This window comes from Apostichopus japonicus, chromosome 16 (assembly GCF_037975245.1).
Source record: "Apostichopus japonicus isolate 1M-3 chromosome 16, ASM3797524v1, whole genome shotgun sequence".
Lineage (NCBI taxonomy): Eukaryota > Metazoa > Echinodermata > Holothuroidea > Aspidochirotida > Stichopodidae > Apostichopus > Apostichopus japonicus.
Genome location: NC_092576.1, coordinates 13,632,007 through 13,657,809, shown reverse-complemented (window position 1 = coordinate 13,657,809; position 25,803 = coordinate 13,632,007). Strand labels below are relative to the sequence as shown.

General features: G+C 39.6%; 1 protein-coding gene across 3 annotated transcripts; it reads left to right on the top strand.

Annotated features, from left to right (window-relative positions):
- The first annotated feature begins 227 nt into the window (after positions 1–227).
- On the top strand, positions 228–24,547 carry LOC139982179 (uncharacterized). Of its 3 annotated transcripts, none has more exons than XM_071994767.1 (13): positions 228–666; positions 3,127–6,888; positions 7,968–8,026; positions 11,275–11,425; positions 12,590–12,750; positions 14,919–15,070; positions 16,622–16,702; positions 17,618–17,729; positions 18,886–18,963; positions 19,801–19,928; positions 21,184–21,300; positions 21,781–21,891; positions 23,066–24,547. In XM_071994767.1, exons 2-13 carry the CDS (start codon positions 3,162–3,164, stop codon positions 23,151–23,153), a joined length of 4,965 nt encoding a protein of 1,654 aa, XP_071850868.1. In that variant the 5' UTR covers positions 228–666; positions 3,127–3,161; the 3' UTR covers positions 23,154–24,547. The 3 variants fall into 3 exon arrangements, with proteins under 3 accessions (XP_071850868.1, XP_071850867.1, XP_071850866.1); XM_071994766.1 differs by having other exon boundaries at positions 228–825; XM_071994765.1 differs by having other exon boundaries at positions 229–726.
- The last annotated feature ends 1,256 nt before the right edge of the window (positions 24,548–25,803 follow it).

Here is a 25,803-nt window from a genome sequence, read left to right as displayed (position 1 = left end):
AATGTCTCAAACGAAACTGATATTAAGTGGTTTCACGGTGTGCCTTTCTCCATTCAAAAATTAAGCAAATTTACACAAAGTGATGGGTTAAAACCAGTTTATAGGAGCCGGTGTGGCAAGGAATGGTGTCCGGGCGTCCCACGAGTGTCGGTAAGACACTATTCACGCAAGGCGGACACTATATCCTAGTAGTGAATGTTTGTGAGACGCACGGACACTCATTACTGCCACACCGGCATGTCATTTACAGGAACGACTGGTAAATATCCTAGACTGTTGACGCTTAACTATATTACATACGATATCATGTGAAGTAGCAGACAACCATCAATTTCTATGACGAAAATACATTAAACACTTTGCCATAAAAATAAAGTAACAGAACTTTATGTACTATTCAGGCCGTCCAGAGTTTTGTAAAGAAAAGGTTTTTTGGACTGCAAACATCATATCCATTAAAACGATATTTTTGTTTTCTTCTCAACTTTAATTGATTAAAGTGTTTCATTTATAGTTGATCCATTATAACATGGATGTCTGTCACTAACATACACGAAGTTTCCTGACAACGGGTTTTCCAAATTCCGTATAACTACGAATTTGAATGGGATCTGCAGACTTTTGAATTCGTAGTGGTAGTAATGAAAGACAGATTGCGCTTCGAAGGTAGACTGCCTTTGGTGCAAATGAGGATACTACGTTAACCAACAGAGCCTACATAATGATGTAAATGGACACTAAATTGCAGGCTAGGACTCGTAGTCTTAGTCGTAGGACTGGAGCATAGCACAAGGCTTTGGCGAAGCCCGTCCGTAGGCCTACTATGTAATCATCATACCCTTTTTTGTGCAGGCTTCTAGGCTTAGTGATTTTTCATAATTGAAAACTTTTATGGCAAAATATAAATAGGGCTAGGCCTATTTTGATGCCTAGCCTACTGCAGTTATGCACTGATACAGTGATAGCATATTCTTCATTGATACAGTAGTTGATTCTGTATAGGCCTAGGCTAGGCCTACAAAGTAACAAGATAGAATAGCCTTGGACAACATTAAGGTTTGTTTATTGTACAATACTTCACAACGTTAGAAATTAAACTCAGTCAGCAATATGTCTAATCCAGTCCCTTTTAACACTAGGCCATAGTATGTACATCATATGGTGATGTATGGTAAATTTTCATGGCCCCTTAATTCCTGTGTCATGTTTTACATATAGCCTAGTTGTAGCATGGTGGGCTCATAATTGACGCACTTAAGGATTTGATCAAAGGTGTCTATCAAGGGAATCTCCAAATCACTCAACTGCATGTGTTTTTCATATATGTACTGTAGTTCCTCAGAAATTTTATGATCTCAAAATATTTTAGGTTCTGTGCTTATGCACCGAACAATTGAGCAGAATTTGACCACAAAATGTCTGACGTGTCAAGTTCTTTCATACCCCTAAATTGACACATTCGTCGATAAGTTAACTGTAGTGTAGGCCTTAGTATACATTCATTGACTTTAGATACTGTTTGCTATGCTCTGAGCCTCTAAGCTCAGACAGGTCAGGTCCCAGAGAGTAGTGTTATCATATTAAGGTAATGTTGGTTATTTTTAGAATGTAAGATTTCCAAATGCCCAAAAAACATGCAAAACTGGGGGGAGGGTGTTAAAAGCTTAAAAAATACCACAATTTGGTCAGCAAATAGCAGAAATGGATTCAAACTCATGAAATATGTAATTCTGCTTGACTGCAAAAAGTTTAGGTGGCCTGCTGTATCGTTGCTAGTAATATTTGAAGGTGCGTCAATTACGGGGGTGCGTCAATTATGAAGCCTTGACTATATAGTAAAGGGTTCATAATTGACACGCAAAGGCTTGGTTTAGATAGAAAAACAAAGAAAAAACGGGGCTACAACTGTTTACCAATGCTGTGGCAGAGTGGATAAAGGCAGTGGCATTTGAAGCAATGAGGCTTAGCAATCAGGAGGTTCTATGTTCGATACCTGGCCGGGTCATAGTATGGTGGGTTTTTCATCCATGAGCAATCTATGGTTTTCCCATCAGAAATAACTTCCTTAATTGAAAAGATTCCAAATGTGAGTTGAAATGTTGAATTGGAAGCCACCCGACGTGTAAGTTGTAATCCATAAACCCTCGCGGGCTTCTCCCCATATTTTTGTGGTCGCTTCGGCGTCGTAAAAATAACTGCAAGATAATTATAAAAAAAGAAATAAACAAAACTGTCTCTGAAAATGCTTAAAGTACTTATAATCAAGTTTCACTTTGATACTGTACATCTATGCAATATTGTAAATGAGTTTTTTTAATAGGAAGCACCAGTTGACAAATGGTAATAACATTTTTTTAATTACTTTGTCCTTTAGATAGTTTGCACGTCATTCTGAAAGTTCTTTCCGCAAAGAGTTTAATGACAACAGTTCAGCCAGGCCATGTGCAAAAATGTTTCAATTAAAAACTAAACTGTGTTATGTGGGGAACCTGCACTGTTACCTCCAGTGGCGTAGGAAGTTACTTTTGAGTGGGGGGGCTGAAGACTGATGGCCGGCCTGGGGGAGGGGTCTAAGGGGAGGGGGTGTCCCCCTCCCCCTTTGGATTTTTTTTGCATTTCCAGATAGCCTCAGATGCAATTTGGTGCAATATAGCACACTTCAACACCCACTCCATTTTGTAAACTTAATTTTGTATTTTCACCAGGCCTTAGATGCAATTTGGTGCTCCAAATGAGATTTTTTGTCTCATTTGGAAATGAAAAAGGGGTTTTCTGACTTGCGAAGCGGGGGGGCGGAATGATACTTCCGCCCCTCCACATTTTTCACTGGGGGGGCTGGCGCCCCCCCAGCCCCCCCCGGTTCCTACGCCCTTGGTTACCTCTGAAGATGTCTGATAGACGATAAGTTTCTGAAAATACCAAACTTGTAGGCAAACTTCATAATGACCAATGTGTATACATTTTATAACTTCAGTTCATATGTATACATGTACAGACACAAACATCATACACTTCTTCAATACCCCAAAAAATTATCAGCATTAGGAGCGAATATTAGAAGTAAACCAACTATAATCTACGGGATTAAATTGATATTGCATCCCGTTCTTCCGTTCCTTTTTGCAGTTTTCTAAGACGCTCCATATCGTTGGAACTACCCGATGGAAACTGACAGAACGAAGAATAGGCGGGAGCTGAGGGAGAAGCGATTGGCCTATTTTGACAAGTACAGCCCGGCAGAGGCACCAGCCGTCTCACCTGGTCAGCAACAAGCTCATCGTGGAAATGACTTGACTGAACCATCTCTGATTAATAGCAAAATATCCTTCCAGAGAGATCCTAGCGTCCATCTCACCGCAGGGAATAGTCACCGGCCGTCGCAGCCAGCGGTCATTCCCACTTTAGAGACCGGCGGCATTTACAAAACATCCCTGCCGAAAGATGTCGGAAGACCAGGCAGCCCTAAAAAATCGGGACGGAAAGAAAAAAATAAGAAGTCTCAGACGAGGAGCAAGAGCCAGGAGAGTGGAAAGCCGTATCCTTTTTTACAAAATTCTTGGAAAGGTCTCGATGCCAATTTGGCAAGTTTATCCGTGCAATCAAACCAAACGGATACAAATTATGGCCGAAAGGCAACACAGAGTTCTACATATGCGCATGACGTAGATAACAGAGTTAGAAATCCTACTGAGGTAGAGAATCCCAACAGGAGAGCACCATCTTCGCCGAGCAGGATCGGCATCGCTAACGGCAGCCGTAAGTCCTCCCTGGCGGGCAAAGGAAATCGACAACTGACGTACCTAAACAACTTTGAGATGGGACCAGGAGCCAGGCCGAAAGTCAGACTCGGTCACGATGCCGTCGGCGGTCGCAACCCACGGGTCGCTAGGCAGCAGAGAAACGCACTGCGGAATACCTATGACCTGACAGAATCTGTCCAGGAACAGGAAGAAAACACCGTGGTCTCTAGAGACGTATTTGAAGATGATTTTCGAAAATATGGACCGTCCGCTACCGACAGATCGGAGGTGGACAGAAGCAGGCCGGTGTGTGAATTCTTACAGCCAGTGTCGGTTCCTACGGTCATTCACTCCCATCATGGGCATTACCGGATGGGAACTAAGGAACGACAGCCCGCCGTGGTCAGTCGGGATGACCTGTACGAAGTTTACAAACTGGAAAGGCGGTACGACTATCCCCGGGGTAGGGATGTCGGGCCGCAGGATTCTTACGAGGATGCAAGAATGGCGGCGACCGAGCACAACGCTTTCGGTGTCGACAGCATGCTAAATGAGATGCGACAAGTCAGAAGGGTGAAATCACAGCTTCACGAGGAGCTCAGAGAAGGCTTTGATAAGTTTGGAAGTGTGGCCGGGATTCTCGGAAGCGGCAAAGATTATGTCGGCGATCTGGAAGGAGAGGTGAGAATTGGTGAAGTGTGGGAGGAAGACGAGCAACTTGAACAGGAAGAGATGAGATTGTCCGAGGATGGTTCAGAATTTGTGGTTGAACAGATTAACAGACCTGAAAAAGTGGAGCAAACGAGCCGGATATCAGGAAATGTGGATATAAATGAGAACGAACTGATGAAGAGGCGGTGGGAAGAGGCAAGCGAGATGAGTAGCATCGATGCCCGGGAGAGCGACAGAGTAAACCAGAACGGACGCGTCAACGTCGACATTGCTTGGACTGCGACACGGGCAGATGTTCCGAAAGATGTAGCAGATGATGTCTTACAAACTGGTTTCGACTTAAAGAAAGGACGGGAACTCGATACAGAAAAGATTGACGAAAGACAGGGAACCTCGACGGTCGAGAACGGGGATGTTTCAGTATCACCCGGAGATGAAGGTAGAGACGGTTCCGATGAGGAAAAGGACGACTTCAATCTGGGAGCGTTGTGTGCAGCGGCAAAGCAAGGGGATGATATACTGAAGGACTACATCAGGAGACTCACGAAACGGATACTGAACAAAAACGAAGCCGAATCGGACGGTGATAGACCTGAGCAGAATGCTGGGGTGAGTAGTAAGAAGGTTGAGCATCCCAGGAGAGGTCATGACACTGGTGTAAAAGAACATGGGATGCAAGAAGGACCAGGATATCTTGAAGATCCTGTCGTCGTCGATGACGAAAACAATCATAGCCGGTCGTTTGAAAAAGGGAATGTGGAAAATAAAATCGGTGTGATGCAATCTACAGATTTGGAAGGCTTCAGTTATCTCGGACTAGGAGCAGGAAGTGCAAGTAAAAATCATGGAGATTATAAACCACTTTATCCATCTTCATCCGGTCTCGAAGGCGAGATACTGAAGCGGGTCGGTCCCGATACCGACGTTCAGATCGCAGCTGCATCCTACGAGCGGTTAGATCAGATGGGTTATTTTATGACAAAAGGACTTTTACAAAATGATGTTAGCTTAACTCTAGAGGAAGTCAGAGTCGGTGATTCCGATCTAGAAGGAGACCGGGGAAGGGTAAGGGACGTAGAGAATTTCGAGCGTCACCTCGGTTTTGAGACCCACAGGCCTATGGACAGGGCACACTCGCCTCTCAAAGTCGTTCGATTTGTGGAAACCCACCATTCCGATAGGTCAGAGCCAGATGAGTCCGGTGGAACATTTGTACCCGAAAATTCCAGTGGCGAAGAGACACTCGATGGCTCGAAAGGACATGTCGATGGTTACCTAGTGAATGGTCATTCAGACCTTTTATTAAACGGTGTTGGTATTCAGCAGGAGGATCATGTTACGTTGGCCCATGTGTCATCCGTGGAGAAATGCGATGGAACGGATCGAGTCGGAAGTGATCCCGGGCGGTACGCTGTCAATACCTCTCGGCTTCTTAACGGCTCAGGTACTGACAGTGGCAACATAACAGGTGCAGGTGAAAATGGTGACGGGCTTACACATGTGGATTTTAACTCCTCAAGCCATCAAGAGAGACGGGAAGAGATTGGCGGACATCATTCTAGAAGCTCTAGGAGACCCAGGACACCGGAGGAACATAAGAGGGGTGTCGAAAGACATCACCAATGGGGAAAGAGACAGGAAAGCCTGGAAGAGAGTCCCTGGGAAATGAACGCAGAGCGGGAAGGTGATACGGACCAGCCGAGCTTGAGGTTGAATCTTAGCGCTATCGACCAATCAGAGGAGAGGAATGGAGACGCTTTCATCACGGAGGTGTCGTCTGATTGGATGTTAGACGAAAGTATGAATAGTCATGAAGGGTTTCGGTTGGACAGTGCTGTAGTAAGAGAAAATGAGAACGGCATGGACGATGACGACGAAAGCGTGTTGATGAGAAAAATATCGGATTTTAATCCTGCCAGCCAGGAGGACGTCTCTGTGACTGAGAATGGTGGGAGGATTCCCAATGGTGTCAGTACAGTTGGTAGCCCTGACGGAAACGGATCTCGGAATTCTGCATTCCGTCCAGGATTTGCTACTACTCATAATAGTAATGGAAATGTTGAACCTCAAGATTGTGTTCCTTCCGAAAGACAATCCGAGAGTGAACGTAGAGATTCGAAAGCCACAGGTCTGTTAAAGAACGGTCGACGTACGAAGTCTCGGGAAGTGCGGGACGTACCTTCAAAGGTCCAGACTGGCTCCACCAGTCAGTACAAATCCCGTTGGCCTCTGTCTTCCAGTTTAATTCCCAGCCGTCCATCCAGAACGAACCCTAGACGTTTCAGTCCGGAGAGGAAAATGGACAGGAGGGTAAGGCCAGCATCAGCGAAGATCACCAGAGGAGGAGGAGGAGGGTCAAAGGAGGATGCAATGAAAGGTCAAAGGTTGAGACCCAAGTCGGCTGTGTCGGAAAAAAAGTCCAAAGAGCCAGACGCAGGTGGAGACTTTTTCCAAGTGAGGTCATCGATGATGTTCGGTGAGTGAAGTACCTTAGGTCTTTCATGGTGAATGTTGTAGTATGAATGTTATTAATATATTTTTTGCTTTTTATTTTTTTTATTTCTATCTATTTATTTCAGTTAGCCTGTGAAAAAAGATCATGTGTTAAAGTAAGTTGACCCGACGTTTCGATCCTAGCAGGATCTTCAAAGGCTAACAAAATAAAAAAATAAATTTTTAAATTTTTTTTTTTAGCCATTGAAGAAGATCCTGCTAGAATCAAAACGTCATGCCAACTTACTTTTACACATTCTCCTACACAGGCTCTCTAGTGGATAAGCAGTTTGCTAACAGTTTTATTTTATTTTGAAGAAAGATCCTGCACGGACTTTAAAGGACATTAATGCCAGGCCCTCAACTTTTACAAATTACTGATTATAATTTTGTGCCTGCAGGGAGGGAATTGCTCCCCGCAATTTGTTTTTAACACTGTAATAGCATACTTCAGCATGTGGTATGATTGTGTGTGTGTGCTGGAATAGTATGCCATTATCAAGGTGTAGATCTGTTTTCACCTAAACTTGAACCACATCTCCCACCTTCCTCCCGCCTTGGGAAATGTGTTTGGCCATAAGAATCACAGCCGCCACAAGCATAAGTTTTGTTTGCAACAATGTACAGTACATGGTGGGACACAGTTTTTAGCATGCTTTTCACTCGCATGCATTTGTTACATTTTTTTTAAATCTTTTTGTTATGCACTAATTTAGGTAGGAATTTCTATATCTACCAGTAACTTGCATCCCATTGGCCCTCACTTCTCTGCTCCAATTCACTGACCTAAATATATATATATAGCCCTCTGGTTTTTTTGGAGTGCTTCCTTTTTACAATTTTCCTGTTGTTGATATGTTTTGCCACTTAGTTAACTTCTCTGTATTTATATTGTGAAGAAAGAAATAAATTACATGAAGTGAAAAATGAAATGTGTTTTCACACATATACCCCAAAATTGTCATATTCTAAGCCTTGTTCACAAAAATGAGATGAATCATGTTGTGGTATCTGATCATTGAATGTTCAAATGTATATTGAATATTTCTGAACTCTTTTCAGATGGCAGTGTCAACAGAAGTTCCACTACTGGACCTCTTACCCTTCAGCTGATATCAGATGTGAGTATAGACAGTAGCCGTCCCTTAGGTTAGGCTTTAAAAAAAGAAAAAATGATATGATATTTTATTAATGTTTCATTTATTACATGATTACACTGGTCATCATCTTTTCTAAAACATGGATGTCTCGAATGCGACATAACCTGGGGTTATTCTTATGTTATTTTTTTGTTATTTTTCTCAGGTTTGATACTTGAATTATGAAGTATTAAATGTGAAATAGTTGTACAATGTAGCATTTATGTATATATAATTTGATATATAATTTGATATATATATATATATATATATATATATATATATATATTTATATATATATATATATATATATATATATCTACATATATCTATCTATCTATAGGGCCATTCCACGTCACGTAAGTCACAAATCACAGAGACATTTGACACTTGTTTTCAATCTCCAGTTCAGTGAAAGTCTAGAGTTAAGTCATATGCCTATCATTCCTGAACTTTGAATACCCACAATAAATTCTGTCACCACTGCAAAACGTTAATGCTTTCCCATTGCGAATTATAGCGCCCTCAACTTGTGTCACGTAAGTCACGCAGAGAAATGAAGAATTTCAACTTTTTGAAGGAAATCAATAAATCCTGTGAAGTATTGAGAGAAATGTGCTAAGTTGCCTATTATATCTGAAAAGGACACATTGAAGAATAACTTCAAGGTAAAATTTAATTGATATGCGTTTTATACCGGTATTCGTATGCAAATTAGCGATGTCACGTAAGTCACAAAAAATTGTCACGTAAGTCACACGTGTGAAACTGCTCAGTTTCTTCTCACAGTTTCCAAAGATACAAAGTAACACAGGCTAATGACATGTTTACAAGTTCATTATATTGAGATTGGGGGAAGGGGAGGGGCCTATTCCACATAAAAATAGAATCTAGAAGTTCACTTGTACATAAAAAGTCCTATAGTCTAGTTTTGCGAAATTTCTTAGTTTAAGTGCTACAGTAGCTAAATAGTTTCTTATTTAGGAGTAAACAAGTTTTTCTAGACTAGTTAATACAGAATGCTTCTACTGTATTTGCATTTCTACATTTTTGGTTATAATTTAAAGCTTTTTGGTAACATTTTAGTCACTTTTGGGAATTTGGATTTAAATAATTAATCCATATAAATCCATGTGGTAAAGGCAGAAGGTGGCAAGATGTGTATGTGGAAAACCGCATTAGATACTGAAGGAGATCCACTAATGTCAGTTACAGTATGTTGTACTGTACTTCCATAGCTCTCTGACCTCTCATATTAAGGTAGATGACTGGGTTGTTGTAAAATATGATGATGTACTGTACCCAGGAGAGGTTACAAATATGGTGCCTGCTACCACCACAACGTGGAAATGGCCTCTTATGGTAGATAAAATCTCCTACTAGCCCGAAAACATTATTAAAACAAATTTTACCCCCTGAAGCACCTTGTGCAGTTCAGGGGTAGACTGCAATTCACATTTTAAGAACTTAAAGTCTCAATATGTGTTTGTTGCTGAAATTCGGAAAACAAAAATCCGAAGCAAATTCAATGTTTCTTAACTTCTAAATGCACTCTGACCAGGGGGGTTTAATGGAGAAAAACTGTCGCAGTCAAACAAAAGAAATTTATTTTCTGTTGCCCGTATGGCGCGAACGATTTACTGTAAAATCACTGCAACCGCCCATATCAGCACGTTCATTACACAAATGTAACCTACTTTACTTATAATCATATCGTCCACTTTTTTTACCCAATTAACGGAGGAAACTCTTGAAAATACCTGTTTATTCATTGCAATGGAAGGAAATGATACAATTTTGCAAGCTACATCAGTAAGACCGACAGAAAGATACTATTCAAAAGAACGAATCTAACACAGGAGAGCCACGAAAGTGAAAGTAGTCCTAGGCATAACCGTTGTATACAAAACAGAGAGATTTAATTGGCGCATGATCTGTCGGCCGGGTTTGCACATTTTGATTGAATTTTGTAAAATCTATGGACTCGTTAAGAAATCTGTTGTTTATCAACATATAAAATAAAAAATCATGAATATTGATATGTAAACTGCATAGAAGGGTGTCATTTTTCACTGAGCTTTCAGTGCAGTTAGCTGGAAAATTTGAAGTTTAAATTTGGCAAACACGTCATGAGACTTAAAGGTAACAAGTAATATTGTTCTAAGTTTGAGCTGTTTGAGCCATTTTTTGCAATTCACTTACTTGTTTGTAACCTTTCAAGTTTACTTCACATTATAAATGTTGTTCCTGCATTTTAGAACTGAGAAGGTATCTTTGATAAATAGGAAGGTGTTATAAACCTGTTATAGTATAGAAGACATCAAAACTATGTGAATGTGTTGAGAATGAACTTGTCACGTAAGTTACACTTCCCTTTGTGACTTACGTGACGTCACGTAAGTCACACACTTCCGGAGTCCCTAAATTTGTTAAAGCTTGTTACATTGATCAAAAGTGGTGGTATTACAGATCAACCTTTATAGCTACCTTTACAACTGTAGCTCACTTTGCTCTCACACACTATATATTATTGGAGGAAAACATTCCCTTCTATTTTTGTCACGTAAGTCACAGCCAGAGTGTGGCATTTTTAACATAATCTGTGTTACCAGTAATAAAGGAAATTTGTTAAATTGTGTTATTATATAAATTAGCAGACTGCATTTAACTGCCACATTAAAAGAAAGCTTGGACTTTCCTTTCATTTAAGGATTTTTTCTACTTTCAATTATTATTTGATAATGCACCATAAATGTGCCTACAGTTTGGGATGGATACTCATTGCTATAACCCAAGATTGAGAAATCAGAAGAAGAAAACTTTAATCGTTTATGAAAGTCTAACCTACTTACTTTACATCATACACAAAGAGAGAACTTATAACCCGTTCTAATTTTGCCATGTTGGGACCACTTGGTGTGGAATGGCCCTATAAGTAATGACCATCAACCAGGCCACAGTCATAGCCGCAGGTTCTCCAGTTATTCGGAAATAATCCAGGTTCTTTAAAGGTTTCTATTTTTCTCGTCGTTTTATCAGATCTGTATATATATATACAGTATTTGGCATATTTTGTACTTTATGTATTGTATACAACACATATCATAGCTGCCCTAGCCAGAGGTTGAACTTATTTATCATTGCGGATCATCACTGATGCCATTTTCATCTTTTCCAAGAAGAGATAAATTATAACGGATGATGATTCAAATCTCCTATTTCCGACGCAGAGTCCTCGAGAGCAGCGTACTCTCTCCATCTGGCAGCTTCTGCCGGATGAGATCCTGCTCACCATCTTCTCCCATCTCAAACCGTCCGACCTCCTCGCTTGCTCTCTGACCTGTCAGGGGTTCTATAGGGTCGCCATGGATGAATCACTTTGTAAGTTTATTGAAAATATTGATCTTTGTTCTTTTTCTTTTTTCATTTTCTTGGCTTCATTATTTTTTTGCTGGTGGTGGTATTCGAGGGTAGCATACGCCCATTGAAAGCCCCATTGACTTTCACACAAAAATCACAAAAGTAATGTGGTCTCTAAGTCTAGATAGAAGTTCTCACTAGCTAAACGCTACCCATCACCGGATAGCTGACAAGTTGGCCTTTCATGGCACCATCAATTTTCCGTACCATGACCGCACAGATTTTTCGCTATCCGAGCCGGAAGTTTTCGTCACTTGTAAACAAACCTCTTCACTCAGTAGTAAACAATTTTCCTACACTGCTCCTGGGAGGCCTAAAGGGGTCTAAACTTGCCTCAATTGACCCAATTTTCTAACCACATGTGCTTACATTCATGCTCTTCAACATGCAGGCCACAAAAAAACTAGATCATGATTGATAACAGGTCAAAAAAGATGTTCTCCTGCTGCTTTTTGGCACTTTTCCTGAAGGAGAACAATAGAGCGGATGGATATAGACTCTAATAAGAGTATGCCACCTGAGGGATGTGCATGTTCAGAGTTTGGAAAAGGGTGCTGGAGGGGGTGTAGGTGGGGGGGAGGGGTGCAAAAATGTAGTTATCACCTCACAGAGAAGCTTAGAAATGTATATATATCATAATGATAATCTTGTACATCCACAATGATCTTAATTTTTGTTAACATTGTGTGATATTTCTATATTATAGTCAAGAATAGTTACCTGGTGCCTTTGCACTACCCCAACCTTTCCTTCTTGATATTCCCATCCATCGAAAGGTTTTCAGCCCTCCCCCCTTCCCACCCACCCTCCCCCTTAAATTTTCCCATATGGAAAGACTGTTATCATATTTGTGCTTTTTTATACAGAACCTGGTGTATCAAGTTTTAGACATATATATATTACGATTTTTCATTTATATATATATATATATATATATTTTCTATCATTTATTTTACTTAAATCTCAAATCTATATCATCCAGTTTGTCTTAATGTTGATGATATGACCAGTCGGTGTATTTTTCAACTAGATGCCATGTTGCTTCTCGAAGGCCTAAAAAATGTGACGGTCATATTTTTATTAGTCGTTCCCCCTTTTCTCTTCCCCCTCCTTTTTAATTTCTAGGGAAAGTCATACGCCTGGAGAAGAAGATGCTGACTGATTTCTATCTGACCCAGATCGGGCTCAAGCATCCCTCGAGGGTCATCTTCTCGCAGTGTCAGGGCAAAACGGTCACAGAGAACGGCTTACGGAACCTCTTTAGGACCTGCGTGGATTCACTCCAGGTCGGTTGAGCTCTCTGAGCTATAAAGAACTTTATCGTTGTAAATTTGTATGTATATATTAGATCCTCCTGCAAGCAGGAACTTGCGAAGAAGCCTCATTGGCTTATTAAAGCCGCAAGCTGACCGAAGTCAGTCTCTTACATTCATATTTAACGTCCATGATTATGAATTGTTAATTGTCAACAACTCTGTAACTGGACGACATACATCAACCTTGGAGTGACTCAAACTCTGGACCTTATGATTGAAAGGCACCAGCGTTAACCACTAGGCACCGGCGTTAACCAAATTTGGGCCTGTTAGCATATATATTTAAGCTGACGGTCTGTTGGGTACATTGGTTCCAAAGTGTATGGTAACTTGGCTGTCCCCTTCAGGACCTGCATGGATTCCCTCCAGCTCGGTAGAGCTCTCTGAGCTATAAAGACTAATATCGTTGTAAATTTGGGCCTGTATAGCACACATATTTAAGCTGACGGTCTGTGGGAACGTTGGTTCCAAAGTGTACGGTAACTTCGTGTGTCCCCTTTAGGACCTGCGTGGATTCACTCCAGCTCGGTAGAGCTCTCTGAGCAATAAAGATCTTTATCGTTGTAAATTTGGGCCTGTATAGCATATATATTTAAGCTGACGGTCTGTGGGTACGTTGGTTCCAAAGTGTACGGTAACTTTGCATGTCCCCTTCAGGACCTGCGTGGATTAACTCCAGATCGGTAGAGCTCTCTGCTATAAGTACCTATATCGTTGTAAATTTGGGTCTGTATAGCATATATATATTTAAGCTGACGGTCTGTGGGTACGTTGGTTCCAAAGTGTACGGTTACTACGCGTAATTAGCCCTAAATTTTCGCACCGTGTGATACATGCCGCGAAATTGGCCATTAGTTATAAGTTATTTTCCTAAACGCGTTGTTCCCGCCAAAGGAAAGGTTTTTTTCCCACTTGGTTAACTGAGTGATGACTCACATCCTATTGCACTCCAGTTGAGCTGCATGTCCGTCTACTATGTAACCCTATCACCCAGCTCACACCGTTTATCTCAGCTTTCAGTGTTCAGCTAACTTGCAATGCAAGTATTCTTCCGCCATGCGATACGCTTATAATAATAAATAACGATCATTTACAAACCATGGCTAATGGACAAATATATACCTGTCATGTACATACAGCATGTAGCGGTGCTGATAGACACTGTAGTTGCCATGTTCCTCGGTCAAATCGTAAACCCACTTGTTAGATCGCTGGCTTAACCTTAAGCCTTGACGAAGACGGCTAAATTGATTGGCACAGTGAAAGGAAGAAACATCGGTTTTCGTCTTTGGGAGACACTGTCGTGGATTATTCAACCCATGTAGCAGAATTATACAGTAAACTTCAAGACATTCCCGAAGGCTTCCAGCAGTTTGAATCCCCGTGCTTTGCAAGTATAATTCTCTCTATTTCTGGAGGAATCTGTTCAAACCATCGAAGAAATCACGTAGTTGAAGGATAGAACTAGACCAATGAGCAAAACCAGTGAGACTGGCATCACCGCTATCCTTTAAGAACAGTAATGCCCTTACTAGAGTGAATTAACTGTATACCATCATACTACTACTTCAACCCATACATAGTCCATTGTGTTTAATTCAGCCCACATGTATCATACTTAGCTCTTGCGGGCGTGGGGATGCGGGACTGTCATCACTGCTGTCCTTTAAGAACAGTAATGCCCTCACTAGAGCGATTTAACCGTATACCACCGTATTACTACTTCGACCCATACAGGGTCCATTGTGTTTAATTCAGCTACATACATGTATTATAAGTAGCACTTGCGGGGGTGGGGATGCAGGGGGGGTGAACAGCAGCCCATGATTGAATGTCTTGCCAAGGATTTGCCACAGATCCTGAGGTGTCTCTCTGTGTTGTGGAGTGTTCAACACATTTTTTTGAAATCATGTGACATTGTGGTAATATTGGTCAAAGTGTGTACTGGATAAATGTGTGTCCGTCTTCACCCAAAGTCATGAAATAATTTTTAGGTTCTGTAAGTTTGCACCCGATTGGTCGCCAGATGAATCGATAATTTACGAGGCCGCCGCTCCGAAACTTCTGTTAGTACTGTATGGCGAGGTCACTCTTTTTCAATTCTCCGTAATAAAAAGACTCTTCTATTAAATCGTCAGGAATTGAATTTCAGCGGTTGTACCGGGGAGATGTTTTCTGGCGACTCGGTCCTCCTTCATGCGTCCAGATGTTACAACCTCTCATCCATCGATGCCAGCTGGTGTAACGTCACTGATAACGGGCTGAACGCGGTCACTGGTGGAGCAAACAGGTAACGCTTGTCATATCTCGAGCTCCGTTTTGAATTTCACCATTGTTGTGTGTTTTACAGTACTGACGACAGGTTCAATTTTGACCATAGTAGGAGTAGTAGTAGTAAGTTGAGTCTATCCGACATTCTCAGTGATTAACCTCCACCACGTATCACGATCTTGCGCAAGGTTTATTGCTTCCTCGAAATTGTTAATATTAGTGTCCTTGAATTGCGACTTTACTTTTCCAAGCAATGTAGTCACAGGCCTTCCTACTGGTTTAGCAGTATGTCTCAATGCTTCTCTAAAAGCAACCTTTGCTGGAGCGTCCTCCTGGAGTCTTGCTACATGACCGAAAAATCCCAATCTTCTATGTGCGACTATGGATGACCAGGGTGTTTGGGTAAATTCATTGTAGAGCTCATCGTTTGATAACCAATTGTAATTGGTCCATCTAATGTTGAGAAGTGTTACAAAGTAGTCTCCTTTGAAAAGTGTCAGTTTTGCAATCAAGATCCTTCGTCGTGCCCCACAGTTTGCAATTGTACAAAAAAATACTCTTTAATAAAGCCTCGAAAATCCCAAGCTTGAATTTGACCATAGGAAATGAAAAGTTGAAGAGAAGCTTCTAACAGACGGCCTTATTTGAAAGATTAGACAGTTTACCATCTCTGTGGCACTATGACATTACATATTGAGCAGCCTGATAGCCTACTGACAATGTGCATCAAAACCATAATTTATATCTTTCAAAATGGAGAACTGCTTTTAGAGAAAGGGAACAAGCTAAAAGTAGGGGTTATTGCAGAGTTTCTTAAAGTTTTGCTAGAAAAAAGAAGATGTCTACTAAAATGATAAATAGTCTTAAAAGTTTAGAACTTTTTAACATTTATTGGTCCTGTATCAGGGCAAGGCCTCCCCACCGGACTTTGCAACTGTTAACCGCCGGTTATTGGTAACCGGTCACACCTTACACACCAAAGTGTACACACTTCAAACGGCTGCTTTCCCAGGGCACTACCGTGCGCCACATCAATGCGTTCCTGCAGAGGGACTTCCCGTAGGGTGCGGCCATGTAAACTGCGCAGGCAACTTTATTCACAAGGTTACCTCGCAGGTTATCATCTATAGATACACTTTGGGTAAAGAGAGAGGGGCAAGGGAGGAGATGAAAGTGCCTTGTCCAAGGACACGACTGAATCATCTGGCCAGGACTAGCACCCGCAATCCTTATATCCCACCTCCTTTGCCTGAGCCATTTCACCACGACACTCTCCCTGTTAAACCCATATCGTAATCTAATAAAATCTAAAGTCTATAAAAATCTATAAAATCTAAAATCTATATAAATCTTTATCTATATAACTCTATATCAATCAATAAAAAATATATATAAAATCTAAAAAAAATCTATCTATAAAAAGTTTAAAAAAATCTAAAAAAAAAAAAAAATTCTAAAAAAATCTAAAACCCATATCATAACCAATATCCCAATCGTAATCTGTCTTAATCATATCGTAAACCCATATCGTAATCTTCAAGATTGTTCAGTCACCTCTCTTCTTTCTCAGATTATCTTCGGTGTGTCTGAACGGATGTCAGGGTGTTACAGATACCGGCTTAAGGTCACTGGTCGAAAGACATGGCTCAAGGTAAGCTTCAAAACTTATGTTTCATTTCACAATAAAACTATTAAACTTTCAATTTCTCTGGTGTTGATTGCATATTAAATCAAGTTGCTTTCATTTTTGCATTCATCAACATCAGCATCATTAACAACGACAGATTTGAAATTCCTATTCTAAGTGTTGAGTACACGTTGTCAGGACTCATATAATGAGGACATGTGAACTACAGTATGTAGCCTGCAATTGTTGTTTTAATAGTCATATACTGGTCACAAAATGCTCAAGCTATTAACAGTATTTTTTTCTCTACCGCTACTGTGTTACCAGTGTGTCTTATTGATCGATGTTAGCTAACGCTCCTCGATGTTTGGGAATAACTGGAAATAATATTTAAAAGTATAAAAAGGCAAAGACTTTTTTTTCTTCCTTCAAAGGGACAGTATACCTGCAGATATTTATTGAATAGATATATGAAATTTTGCTTTGACTTGCCATTGCAATCGAGAGTTTTTCTTATTATTACTGCAGATTTTCCCAGGGATGTGCTCACGCCAGGCGGCTGCACCCCTTCAGTTCCGAATGCCGCCCAGCACAAGCAGTATTTTAAACATCCCCGTCTGTCACTTTTTCTTGATGATTAAATTAACGCATTTTACCATCACCAAAATATGAGTGATCACTTTGGCACAGAAGTTTGCTCTAGAATGGGAACAAGATCTAAGCATACTTCATTTGAACAAAAAAATTCCAAAGGGGAGGGAACACCCCTCTCCCCCACCCTGTGACCCGTCCCCAGGACTTGGATCACACTACCGCACAAATCCGCCCAGCGCTCAAATATTCCTATGCACATGCCTGTTTTCACTTTTTCTTTTTTTTCTGTTCTTATCTTCATTATCGTATCCAACTCTTTCCCATTTTTTTGTTCATTTGTTGTAGTTTAAATGAATTTGAGGTTTTCGGTTGTATCGACCTTTCACCTTTGACCTTGACAAAGATCGGAGATGTCTGCAAGAATCTGCACAGCTTGAACATTGGTCAGTGTTACAAGGTAAGCCTAGATCTGGCACTCTAGTTAACATATACCTCTCAGATATTCTATCAAAGGCTGTAACAGAAGAACACACAGCTTTCGTGAAATTGGGAAAAAATTCTCTGCTAGTTCCGCTGGAAAAATGTTAATTGATATCACTGAAATTGTCTTTGATCACAAATGTGGGTAAATTGATGATTTTTTAGGTAAGATGAAAAGTGGAAATGGCAAAATGGAATGTTCTGACAAAATGTCATTTAATCCAATACTTATGTTCAATGGTTCTAACATATATTTATGACTGTGAAAGTAAGAGGGCCTGATGTTTCGGTCCTTTCTACATTCCACACTATCTTTCTTTGACACATATTCCTTTCATACAATCATACTAGTCTCTCTTCTCGACTTTTCTCCATCCTTTTCAGGGAATATTTTATCCGATATCCCATCGCAAAATGCTGTGCAATTTACTATTCAAGTGCAAAGATGTATAGTTGGTTTTGCACAGGAACAAAACCAATTTTCTTATTTTATAGAGAGACAGATTTAAGAGCCTTCAAAACTGGTACACAAAATTTGAAAACTAAAAATATTCCATGGCCTTCAATTTCGGGCATCCCTTTACCCCTCCATGCCCTGTCGCATGTCGAGCGACCCGTCACTGGCCCATCATACATATTAGACACTTATATAGCGCTGCTACATCGAGATCGTAGCGCTTTGACAACTTAGCCTTGGTCATTGGTAACTTGTCACACCTACACACCAAAGTGTGCACAATTCAATCAATCTCTCCTGGGGCACCACAGTGCACCACAACCATGTGTCCCCCGGGGGACTTCCCATAGGGTGCAGCCACAAACCGGCGCATGCAACTGTATTTACAAGTTACCTCGCAAGTCCCCATTTGTACACCTGGGTGAAGAGAGGCAATGGAGATAAAGTGCCTTGCCCAAGGACACAACGTAATGATATGGCCAGGGCTCGAACCTGTAATCCTTAGATCACAAGTCCACTGCCTTAACCACTTGACCACAATGCCCCCCCATCCTGGCCCTTCATTTTCCCCCAAGCTCATGGCACTATTTACTTAATCACTCACCAGCCCCTTCAGCTTAAGCTCTATTCTTCCTGAATTACACCTAGGTTTGTATCTGTTCTGTCTCTTACACAGGTCACATTCGAAAGTTTGTTCGAAGTTATACCAAAACTGAAAGCCCTGAGGCATCTGGATGTCCGAGGATGTAAACAGGTATTTTTCAGACTTTATCTTTATTCCTTTGACTCTACGTGAGAAGAATTTGAACGTGTCAATTTCATCTCATGAGAGGCGGTGAGTTGATGACATCACAGTCTCTCACTTCATCCTCTCATCCACTCGTGAAGCATTCCACTATCACGGAAAGACGTAAAAACAGTCAGAAATTTAATTTATAACAATAATGATAACAACTTGTTATAAAGAGAAACCTATAATATGACAATAACTTACCCCATGGATGTATTTGCAACATACCTTTACCATAGATTTGTAATCTTAAAGGGAATTTGACAATTTGTTGAACAACAAGGCTATAGCCTTACAAAAGTGTTAATTTTTTAATTAATTTTCAAGCTGCGTCCATTTTATTTTTCGTATTCATATTTTAAGGGATTTTTTGTCATTTTGTTACTTAAATTTACTTAAAACTCACTTTTTTCTTTTTAGGAATTTCACTGTAAATCTATATTATTTTTAAAATTATTCCTTTGTTTATATATATATATATATTTCATATTAATATTTAGGCTGTGTCAATTTTATTCTTCATATTCATATTTGAAGGGTTTTGTCATTTTGTTGTTATTGTAAAGCGCTTTTGAACATGCTTAAGCATGAAAAGAGCGCTATGGAAATTTGGTAAAATAATAATAATAACAATTTGAGGCACTTAAACATTCACTTTTACCAAATCTTTTACGGATTCTAACTGAGGCTCCCAGACGTTTGTCTCTGACTTCCAATAATACGGGAGAGTATTAAGTCATTTGTCTCATACTGAAGAAAGAATAAAAACGATCGGTTAGTTTTTACTCTTTAAAATTTCAGATGCGAGACGACTGCGTCCGAAGGATTGCCAAGTGTTGCAAGAGATTGGAGACGTTAGTAATGGCAAACTGTACCTTCATATCCAATGTGTCTATGGTAGACATTGCAGCTAACCTGAAAACTATCAGGTAAATTTCACAATAAAAATAAAATAAAACTGTTAGCAAACTGCTTATCCACTAGAGAGCCTGTGAGATAGATGTAAGGGGATTAGTAGACAAGGGATGGAGAAGAAAGAAAGAAACCAACAGGGGAAGAGTAGAGGGTAGGAGATAAACAGTGGAGGGACAAAGAGAGGATTAAGGGAAGGGGGTAGGGAATAAACTGGAGAAGGACAAAGACAGAAAGGTGTGGAGAAGAAAGGGTGGAAGAGAGCTATGAGAAGAGGAGTAATGGGGGGGGGGGGAACAAGGGGAGAAGGTGGGGGAACAGAAGAAAAGTTAGTCATGTCCTTCCTGAATGTTGAGCCCATGAGGTTGAATGGTGCGAAGGCATTGCATCCACAGCCTCTCTGTGCTGATTCGTACTAGGTCTAGACAGCTACCTAAGGCTTCAATCCCCTGTAGGTAAATTTCACAGTAGAAGGATAAATAATTTTAGTCTAGTCCTACCCAAGATTTCCTCCCAATGCAGCAAGACATCACCATCCTAAAAGACACAAAAAAAAAACACCAAGGAATTATTTTGGATACTGAACAATTTTTTTTGTATCCAGTTTATACCTCAGGAGACAATACATCAGGAGACAATACATCTGTTCTATTCACCAAACCTACACATCTCTCCTATAGTGTATATATATACATATATACGTATATTGGTCATTCCTTGGTATTGTGCCTTATTTATTTTAACGTCCAAATACATCAGACTGGCCTAAGGCTGCTGTTCTATTCACCAAACCTACACATCTCTCCTATAGTGTATATATATACATATATACATATATACGTATATTGGTCATTCCTTGGTATTGTGCCTTATTTATTTTAACGTCCAAATACATCAGACTGGCCCAAAGCTGCTGTTCTATTCACCAAACCTACACATCTCTCCTATAGTGTATATATATACATATATACGTATATTGGTCATTCCTTGGTATTGTGCCTTATTTATTTTAACGTCCAAATACATCAGACTGGCCCAAAGCTGCTGTTCTATTCACCAAACCTACACATCTCTCCTATAGTGTGTACATAAATTGGTCATTTCTGTGGTAACGTGCCACACTTTTGGAACCTTCAAGTTTGCTGTTCGGACAACCTTAACGTAAGACCTGGATGTCAGACAGACAACCAGAAAAAAAGATAAAGATCTTTAGAAATTTTGTCCTGATATATTTTGTATGATTATTTCATATGTTTTCTTGTTAAATTCCAGATCCCTGGATGTTTCAGGCTGTAAGAAGATCACTAATGAGGGAGTCCATTCCGTGGCCATGTGTTGCACTAGACTAGAGGCATTCAACCTCAGCTCTACGTCTATTGACCGCAAAAGGTAGAAACGAGTTCTTTTAAACTTCTTTGAATTTTAGATTCTTTTTCGACATGTTGTAGGGTGTAAACGTTGCTATCAGTCATGGTGGTATCCTAGTACCACTTGTTTTTGTTTTTGTAAACACTTATCTTTAATTAATCTTATATGTAATCGGTGGTGTGGCCGAGTGGATAAAGGCGGTGGCATTTGTAGCAAATGAGGCTTAGCAATGCGGGAGGTTCGGGGTTCGATACCCGGCCGGGTCATAGTAAGGTGGGTTTTTTCATCCAAGAGCAATCTGCGGTATTCCCATCTGAAATGACTTTTGAAATTGAAAAGATTCAAAAGTTGAGTTAAAATGTTGAATTGGAAGCCACCCAACATGTGAGTTGTTATCCATAAGCCCTTGTAGGTTTCTCCCACATTTGTGGTCGCTTAAAGTGTGGTAAAAATAACTGCTGATTATGATATTATTATTATAATTGATATTTTAAATAACAGCATCAGCACCCTGGCCAGTTACTGCTCTCAGAACCTGCGAGACTTGAAGCTGAACTGTTGCAAGGACATCACTGAGGCCAGCATCGTGAAACTCCTCAAGCATTGTAGAAGGTGAGGTCTAGATACGACATAATTGTGAGCCACATGTTATGTATGTATGTATGTATGTATTTTAGATCCTCCTGCAAGCAGGAACTCGCGAAGAAGCCTCATTGGCTTATCAAAGCCGCAAGCAGACCGAAGTCAGTCTCTTACATTCATATTTTACGTCCTTGATTATGAATTGTCAATTGTCAACAACTCTGTAACTGGACGACATACATTAATCTTGGAGTGACTCGAACCGGGGACCTTATGATTGTAAGGCACAGGCGTTAACCACTGAGCGAACACTCCACGGTGCTTCGATCATTTTTAATGTTTTGTTCGTTATTTCTCACAATATTTCTTTTCCCTAACGGAGATGGGATTTGCGAATGCCGAATCTTGAATATTGAAGCTTTTTTTAGGTGACGTTATTACTATGGCTTTGATTCCAGTTTCAACACTGTTTACCATTTTCCTTTAAAAATATGAAATGAAAAACGAGAGAAAAGTAAAAGGTTCCATATTCGAGTGATAACTATGACATCACAGATTTACAAAATGGCGACTTCCAGATACGACTTTTCAACTAAGGATAATCCCCCAAGCAGGAGTAATGTATTACCAAGCTTATTTGAGCCACATTACATCAGCAACCATATTCCATCGTTACGACAAATTTGAGGGTGGTGAGGGGGATGGGTGTGGGGGAGGGGACATGTGTAGGGTGTTTATTACTATCTGTTTTAGGCTTTTACAATAATTGTCTTACTGTACTATAGTTTCTCATACATATTTATATTTAAACATTGACTGCCATTTAATCTATTTTACTATTTACTTCTGAATTTGTTTTGGACTCTTGCATTTTTTTTAGTATCGTTTAATACAAGTGTTTTTTATATTGTTGCTTTTACATTTTTTGCCTTATTGGTTCTATATATTTAATATTTTGGTTTTTGTTACTATTTATTTTTAGGTTTTACATTTGTAAAGTGCTTTGAGCAGCTCTGCTGTTTATGCGCTATATAAATATTACTTAGTATTATGGTTATTATTATTATTATGTGGATGATCGATTGTGTCGGCCAAATGGGGCGAGGCATTAAAGGGTTGCAGGACGCTGCACTTCTCAATGGTTTGTAGCTCACAGCTGTCCAGTCGTCGTGTTTCTAATGCGGTTTTCTCTTGATTTATACAGCCTGGAGACTCTACATCTGTATGGTGTGAAGGGACTGAGAAACCTAGGCTTATTGAAACTACAATATCCTTGTTTGATGTATGAATAAAACCACTCTCACAGGAAGAGGAAGATGAGAAGGAGAAAATGTATAACCAAGCTATACTTGTGATGAAGGGAGTTTGCCAGTTTCAGTGAAATGAGGTGACAGAACACCCCAGTTGGGACAATTTTTTTTGTTTTTATACCATACTCTTATGTCCCGCTTCAGATCACTCATTGTGTCAGTATGAGCAGTGTGAATATTATGTTTCTATCAGATAAAGGATCGGAACTGTTTGTACTGTCAGTACGAGTGCTTTGAAGGATGATATGAGAGGACAGTATAGAGTGGTAATAGCATTAAGAATCAGATAAAGGTTAAGGAACTGTTCATACTGTCAGTACGAGTGCTTTGAAGCATGATATGAGAGGACAGTATAGAGTGGTATTAGCATTAGAATCAGATCTAGGTTAGGAACTGTTCATACTGTCAGTACGAATGCTTCGAAGCATGATATTGGAGGACAGTACAGAGAGGCATAACATTTATGAACAGTCGTTATTAACCAAAATTATTGTATACCTTCCGTCCTGGTCAACAATTCAGCAAAAATCTAACAAAAAAACAATACAAGGAAAGTTTCTTATTTTACTGCTGTATATACTGGAATTTTGTATATCAAAGGAATTCTGTTAGCCAGTTTAATATGCTGTCACAAAATCATGGTCTGCAGTGATTAAAGGATTTTCAACGTATTTATTATAAAATTTTAAGTTGACCAAAACCTAAATCGCCATTTTACATTTATTACACATTATTTCCACGACGATCATATTGACTGCTGCATGCAGCCATGGCGACCAAGTGAAAATGTCGAAACTGTCATGAAAAATGATCGCATTGTTTCAGGGCAAGAATTTATGGTCAGAGAAATGATCTCCCTATTTTCCGAGGTATTTTCAAGCAGCGAGAAAGAATTAGAAAGATATATTTTATTATGCAAAAGTGTCCATATTTTTTGGTTTTTTGTATTAAACAACTGACTCCTGTAATAGGAATATTTCTAAAATGTTAGACTTCACATAAGGTTTCATAACCTTCTTCATTTTCGTACCTAATTTAAATTGTTAATTAACAACTTGTTAATTAACAAGTTGTCCTCTAATTTATATTTATTTGTGCAGCTAAATCATGTTTTAGGTTTAATAATAATTAAATTACAATTTGGGAATTTTATTGTGGTAGAATAATGATACCCCACTTGTAGTACATTTATACGGAAGACTAATGCGGCCATGGCAAAAAAAAACACAGATTTATATAGAAGAAAAAATTAAACCAAAAAACAAATTTGTTTTTTTCGTTTTAAAAAATGTGGTTTTTCGTTTAAAAAAATTGTTTTACGTTGTAAAAATTTTGTTTTTCGTTTTAAAAATTTAGTCTTGTATAAATATCTGTGTTGTTTTGTTGTTATTGTCATGGCCGCATTAGTCTTCCATACATTTATGCGTGCAGAAAAAAAAAAAAATTTTACTTTTGTGCAGCTGCCGAAGAATATAAAAAAGATAATTCTAAAAATAATGGTTTGAAAAAATAGAGATCTTCAAATTACGCTTACACGGTTGCATGGAGGGACTGGTTGGCTATTTCTTCGCAAGACATTCTCATTTAATCGATTATCTTACCGAGTTTGTGAGAAGTGAGAAGTGTGTGAAGTGCAATTATTAATATTACACCTTGAACAAACTGAAATCATGCAGTTCAGAGAATTTTGTATTGAGTTTGGAGTGAGTGAATGTTTGCAGTATGTCAGTGATGTCTTTCAAAACAATACAGAGAAAAAAATGCATGTATATACGTGGTTTAGTATTTAATGTAACAAAAGTCAAATAAAATGTAAAAAATGTCTCATTTCTGTGTTATATTGCCTTCTCTTTTCGTCATCTCTGAATCCTTGCCGGAGGCAAAATGAATCCATGGGATGGTGATGACGTATGTGTTTGTGTATGTGACCCCTGCTGTTCAACATGGTATCTCAAAAACATGGTGGATTAACTTGGTATGTGGATCTGCCTTGTTACATGAACCAGACACTTTGACCTTTCTGTGAAGGTCAAAGATCATTTGAGGTCAACAGAGGTCAAACTTTGAAAGCCTTGTCTACACGATAACTCAAAAAAGTACATCTTTGTTGAAGACTTGTATGTTAAAGGGTGTGAAGACTCGCGCAAAAAGAAACGTCTAATGCCGGTAATCTGACCTAGTTTCGAATGAGGTGTAACAGAAGTGTTAGACACCACCATTGATCCCAGAAAATACACACACAGCTTGCTACCGACGGTAATTAGACACTAGTGTACAGTCAGTGCATACAGCTACGGTCAATACCCACAGCACAGTGTATAAACCTTACAGCGATGGACATCTCAGGTCCAGTTAAGATAACAAGGTATCACGTTTCATTTATACTGTCTGCATTTTGTAGCGACGAGAAAAACTTCACTTGCAAGCAACGGAAAGTTAACTTTTTAAAGATGGCGGCACGCTGTTGGGGCGAGTCTTCAATGCCTTTAAAACAATCAAATTTGGCCTCCCAAATGTCCTTTAGCCTCCATCGTCAGCATCGACCAAAAAAACACAACATCAAGAATCTAGGTAGTTAGTTCAGATAAGAAAACAATGGGTTTCAATTGTCATCAATTGTTTATTGCAGTAT

Excerpts from the sequence above, each read along its gene's own strand:
- LOC139982179 (XM_071994767.1), top strand. The coding sequence starts at position 3,162 with ATGGAAACTGACAGAACGAAGAATAGGCGGGAGCTGAGGGAGAAGCGA. Across the intron at positions 6,889-7,967 it reads GAGGTCATCGATGATGTTCG|ATGGCAGTGTCAACAGAAGT; the intron begins GTGAGTGAAGTA and ends AACTCTTTTCAG. Across the intron at positions 21,301-21,780 it reads ACGTCTATTGACCGCAAAAG|CATCAGCACCCTGGCCAGTT; the intron begins GTAGAAACGAGT and ends TTTAAATAACAG.